We start from the raw sequence: 6,000 nt of genomic DNA, 5'->3' as shown, positions 1-6,000 counted from the left end.
TGACCTTTGACCTCAATTTGACCTCTGGTGACCTTTACGTGTTTTGGGGATTTTTACAGTTTCGATGTTATTTTCAGATGTTAAAGGTACCTTCTGATCATAAATGTCAATGGGTTGACCCCCGTGTGACCTTCCTGTGCGAAGTTATAGAAGGTCAAAGTTAATTTTCAGACATTTAATGCAATAACTCCCAGTTCCAAGGTGTGACATGGTTGATATTTTGGGACAAGTTGCAAATGGTATAGGGGAATATTTTCAAACTTAACGGTCATGTGATCCGAGGTCACCAAAGGTCAATTAATGTTTAAAAAATAGTATTTTAGGGGGAAAAATGGGCTAAGAAAAAGTGTTTGCATTTTTATAGTTTTGATGCTCTATTTAGGTCTCACCGATCAAAAATGTCAATGTGTTGACCCCGGCTGACCTTCGTGTGTGAAGTTATGCAAGTTCAAAGTTAATGTTTAGACATTTAATGCAATAACTCCCAGTGCCAAGGTCTGACACGATTGATATTTTGGGACAAGTTGTGAATGGGGTGGTGGAACATTTTCAAACTTAACGGTCATGTGATCTGAGGTCACCAATGTTATCATATGTGTTGACCCGCTTGTAGGTGACCTTATATTTCTTACATTTTCGACGCCATATTCAGATCTCAAAAGTGCCTTCCGATCAAAACTCCGATCACAATTTGTGATCACAAAAGTGTTGGCTATAGTGTTGGTTACTTAATGGGTACATGTAGGACCACAATAACTTGGACTATTAGAGCCCAATCTTGCTATGATATTATTATGTCTATTGTCATATACCCATACGCAAGGAACCACAGTGCCCTTGGGCTCTTGTTATGTATGTAGGCTATATTGTACAATCCTCAAATTCATACATTTAAGGTATTTGCAGAAAACATGATACATTAAGTAATCATATATTGATATATATATATATATATATATATATATATATATATATATATATTGCAACGCTTTCCGCTTCGGTGGTATGGTGAAGAACCCAGTCGGCAAGTGAGGAAGGGGGTTGTACAGAGAGAGACTCGAGGACACCGTTGAAAAGAAGTACACTAACAGTGCATTAAGAGTTTAAAAAGTATAATTAGATAAACAATGTACCTGCCGTACATCTTTCGTTAAGTCATAACCAAATAATATATACAGAAAGTGATACAATAATACCTAAACACAATAACAAGGGTGGCGTACATTAACTAGCCCTGTCAAGGGAAACTAATCCCTTATATGTAAGCTGCCTAGCAGCACTGCTAACTAGGCGCTGCGTCGAAGACAACGCAGGCACAACGCAGGCTAAATATCGGTACTGCGTCAAGGGCGACGCAGCGTAAGGACAACGCAGCGCAGCTAACGATGAGGTTCGTCAGCCCGCGAACCCTACGCTGCGACGACCTTGCGCAGGCACAAGCAGTTACGCAGCGCAGTTACATAATGCATGCAGGCACAAGCAGTAACGCAGCGCAGCTGTAGAGTGCTTTACTCGATTCTCTGCGCAAGCCAAAAATAATCTATAAGTCCCTAAAACAACGTACAAATTCGGCATAGATTCTGCCTAGCAACTAACTCTAAATATACCCTAACGTAATGCCTAAAAACGCTCCTCGCACGATATTATAAACGACCCCGTAACTGTGTTGAATCCTATACACGATTAACTGACCAATAAAGAAATAGCCAGTAAGATTGACAACCGCCATAACCCAATTACAGCCGGTCAACGCTCTCTACAGGGCTATACGAATGTGAGCTAACCCCGCCCCACTGTCTATGCACCCCTAAAAATTCCCCGTATACTAAGAACGAAGGAGGCCTTGTCCACCGGACTGTTTACATAAAGCCTCGGCAGGAAGAACCAACTCTCGCAGCCAGCAATAAAATGATACTCAAGTTACACAAACTAGAGACCTCCTAGCTTAAACATTACGTAAGAAACATTTTAATACGGTGAAACAGGCAAGATAGAAAATACGTACACACGAGAAAATTAGGTTGTTTTCTCGTAACAATATATATATATATATATATATATATATTTATCACTGTGCATCTTTTGATGCCTTTTTGTATGTCATTCAATGTAATATAAAGATGGCAAATATATACAGATCGTGTCCAAATAAAAGAGAATCAGCAACGGTTGGATTATTTCTTTCTAAACTAAATTATGCTCTAGACCCTAGGGTCTAGAACAACAAATTTTCTGCTTAATGATGCCACACTAAAGTCAAATTAGGAGTATACCTTTGCCACATCAGAGCCCTTTATTTAAAAATCTTGACATTATGTGGCCTTGATAAGACTTTTATATTCATAAAATGAAATAAATGAATTTTAACAACAAAGAGAGACGCATAACCATGACACCAGCTCAATTAGTTAAAAAGGACCTGTTGGATCTGAAAGGAAATTCAAATACATCTCTCTTTTTCGCTACAGCAGACATATTACGATAACCCCCCCCCCCCCCAGCCCCCCCCCCCCGACACGCCAACCCCAAAACTGACGTAATGCAGAGAAGAAAAGACGATATTTGTGAGAAAAATAAATGTCAGTCATATTTACGATTTACAAGTTGCCAAGATTTGTTCAGATTGATAGAGAAGAAAAAATCACAAACAAAATTGTTTTTGAAAGATGATTAAAACTGATGATTAAACCTGATGATTAAAACGATTTCTTATATGTTAATTTTGTTTTTTTTTAATTATGATGTAACAGATTTTGGTTCGGATATTTGAATGTTTATACTTCATCAACTGTACAGTTGGATGAAATAAAATTCCAAAAAAGTAAAAATTTACAAACAAACAACCAAAGAGTGTATATTGATGTAATCCTTTAAAGTAATAATATACAGAAGTATATATGCAAAATAAATTTAACCTAAACAATTATCTCACATTATTTAATTTGATAGTCAGTCAGGTACAGTCAGAGGTGCATGTACAATGATACACTTTTTCAATAATTAATTTTTAATTAGTCTTTCATTGTTTTAGTGTATTCCTGTCATATATACCTCGGTGAGTTACTATAACTCGTTAAGTACATATTTGCCTTTGCCATGGTCTACATTCAAGAGGGGCTCACCAATGGAATATTCTCGGAAACAACTTTATATCAGTAACTCCCACCAAGGAGCTGCGCTAAACAGATGAAATATTTTACCAAGAAGATAAGACTTGGATATCACTATTCCGAACAGCTGTTGAAATATATTAACAAAGGATTAGTCATGATGATGCTGTTTATAGAAATTATCTGTCCGATCTAAATAATCAAGATATCAAATATATCAAACATTGTAATATAAACTTAAGAAGTAATATTTCTCGATAAATAAATGTCAGTATATTAAGGCTGAGAGCACCCTGAAGTTCTAAGGTTGCTTATATTAATGACTTGAAAAAATTTCCTACGTCTACGTCACTACTAGGTCGAACGTGTGGAAAGATCCCATCATTGCGGTCATCAAGAGTTTTTCTATCCCGTTCTCTTCAAATGTTGACACACGGTAAACGTCATCATCTACTATTCTTGTTGTGAGTAACTGTCGGCCATCCTGACTGTATTGTACCAGCATACGTCTCTGCCAAAATGTGTCTGCTTTCCATATCATGTATATGAACTCATTATTGTCTGTGCAGACACTGATAGGTATCCAGTCCAAGCCATCAAGACCTGGTTTGGTGAATTCATACATCAGCTTACTCTGTGATTCCTCCATGGTGACTGCAAATGCTCTCTTACCATAGTTGCAACATACCAGGAGACTATCTCTATGTACAGTGATATCATCAGATGCATCGATTACAGCTGGTAGTGTTATCATGTGGCTGTAATTCATTTGATCAGTAAATACATACACATCTCTGCTGTCAGTACCAACAATAATATGATTCTTCACGGGATCTGTAGTTACACAACTCACTTCCTGATCGGATGGCCACAACGTCATGACGTCAAGAATGTCCTTTTTTATATATGCGCCATCACGTACATCATATATACCGATTTCAGACCAAAAATTCCATGTTACAGTTTTGAACCCATATAATAGACCGCAGATGGAAATGCCCTCATCCATCTTAATCTGATCCTTTCGTTGTATTTCACCTTTTCTGTTGAACACAGTGATATGTGAGTACCTTTCAGATGGTATATGAATTATGACAATCTTGACATTTCCTCTGCTTTTAATATATTTGAATCGTCCTCCTTTAACTTTGATTCCTGCAACATCAACCACGGACTCTTGATGCTGAGCAATTGTGACGTTGTCTTTGATAGCCTTCATTATATCACTGATGTCGAAATCAGATAAATATTCTAACTGTGGATATTCCTTTTTCATTTCTTCTATCAGAGGTTCACATGCTGCTCTAATATCAGGAATACACTGAGCGTGTGTCCAATCGTCTTTAGTAGCAAGAATAGATGAGGTCGTTGCTGTTAGGTTCTCGTATCGTTTAATAATCTGTTCGCAATATTCTCTTAATGGTTTTAGTTCATCTTCATTTTGCCCTAAAAGCAGGTCTTTTGCTGATGTAAAATTCTTCAAGTTAGCATCTAGGCTGTCAAGTTTTTTCAAGAGTGCGCCCTCGGTTTCATCACATTTGTTTATTAACTCTTCAGATTCGTTGTCATATTCTTGATTTGCTGTTTTCCTGATTTTATCATATTTCTCTTTAACTTGTCCCAATTCCTTTTTCAAATTAAGAGTGATCTGACGGTCATTATCTCTTCTTCTGCTTCCGATGTCTTCTAAACCTCTTTTTCGTTCCTTAGTACATTCCGCAAGTTGATCTTTAATCTTGTGTGTCTGCTGCTGGTGCTGATTTATCAATCCTTCTGTCTTTATCATGGCATTTTCATTCAGCTTCTGTTGAGTAATTTGTATGTTCATTGGCAATTCGTATAGTTCATCTTTGTATTTGTTTAGTTCAGCAAGTTCTTGTTTCAGTAATTTTCTTTCCCGTTCTGCTATTTCAGTTACGTCATGCAGGTCATGACCTTTGTGCTTATTATATGTACAAGCCGAGCACACAGGTACATTTCTGCAAGAACTGCAGCATAATTGCGCTTCTTTTTTGTCATGGATATGGCACCTGGGATCCTCCATTAGTGATGTTAATTTATCCAGTGTCATATTCTTTGCTTCTATGTTATCCAAGCTCAGAATATAGGTTTTGAGATCTGTAAACATTTTACTGCTGACTTGAACCTTGTAAAATTGTTTACACAAGTAATCTCTGCACTTAAAACAATAAGCTGAAACTTTTATATCCTTAAAACAGAAAAAACATCTCTTTAATTCTTCAAAAGACTTTTTCAATTGTATGAACTGAAGCACACTGTTCATATGGAAGTCGGTCTTGAAATTGTCAACCCATTTCTTTGGTATCTCGAATTCCTGTTTACACAATGGACACTTCAAGCGATTTTTAAAATACATATGAAATTTCAGTTCTCTACTTCTTTCCTGGCAAACATAACACACGAAGAATTTCTCTGACAGATCAGTAAGAGGAGTTGACGAAGCCATTTGTCTTGATGACGAGATTCTGCAATTTACAAAATAATAAAGAAATTTACAAATACTGCTTTAGTCGTTGTGAGAATAAGTAAGACTAAACATTAATTAAATTAGATGTTTAGTGCAAATCTCTAGCTATATCATCATGCAGTTATTCAATTACCGGGATGAGAGGCGGGTTTGGAGTGAGTATGTCAAAAGTAACTTTTGTTCAAAGACTTTTGTTAGTATAATTTGTAGTGGATAGACTTCTATAACTCTATGGGTAACACTTTCTTCCAAAGTGTTGTGGTGGTAGTGTAAAGCTGCACATTGTCGGAGTCAGTGGCAGTAGCCTGAGTGATCCCGACCAATCCCTTCCCCGAACAGAAATACCGAACGAAATGAGGATGGTAAAGATATTAAAAAATACAAAAGAAGTAGCCATGATAT

At 36.9% G+C, this 6,000-nt stretch overlaps 1 protein-coding gene across 1 annotated transcript in view; it reads right to left on the bottom strand.

Annotated features, from left to right (window-relative positions):
* Window positions 1–3,095: 3,095 nt before the first annotated feature.
* LOC139984813 (uncharacterized) overlaps window positions 3,096–6,000 on the bottom strand; it is a 143,084-nt gene continuing 140,179 nt past the window's right edge. The window contains exon 2 of the mRNA XM_071998891.1: window positions 3,096–5,596. Within this exon, the coding sequence (XP_071854992.1) occupies window positions 3,454–5,596 (2,143 nt within the window). The 3' untranslated portion in view covers window positions 3,096–3,453. The remainder of the gene's footprint in view (window positions 5,597–6,000) is intronic.

Source organism: Apostichopus japonicus, chromosome 17 (assembly GCF_037975245.1).
Source record: "Apostichopus japonicus isolate 1M-3 chromosome 17, ASM3797524v1, whole genome shotgun sequence".
Taxonomy (NCBI): Eukaryota; Metazoa; Echinodermata; class Holothuroidea; order Aspidochirotida; family Stichopodidae; genus Apostichopus; species Apostichopus japonicus.
Note: the sequence above shows the minus strand (reverse complement) of the source record. Positions and strands in the feature narration are given on the sequence as shown.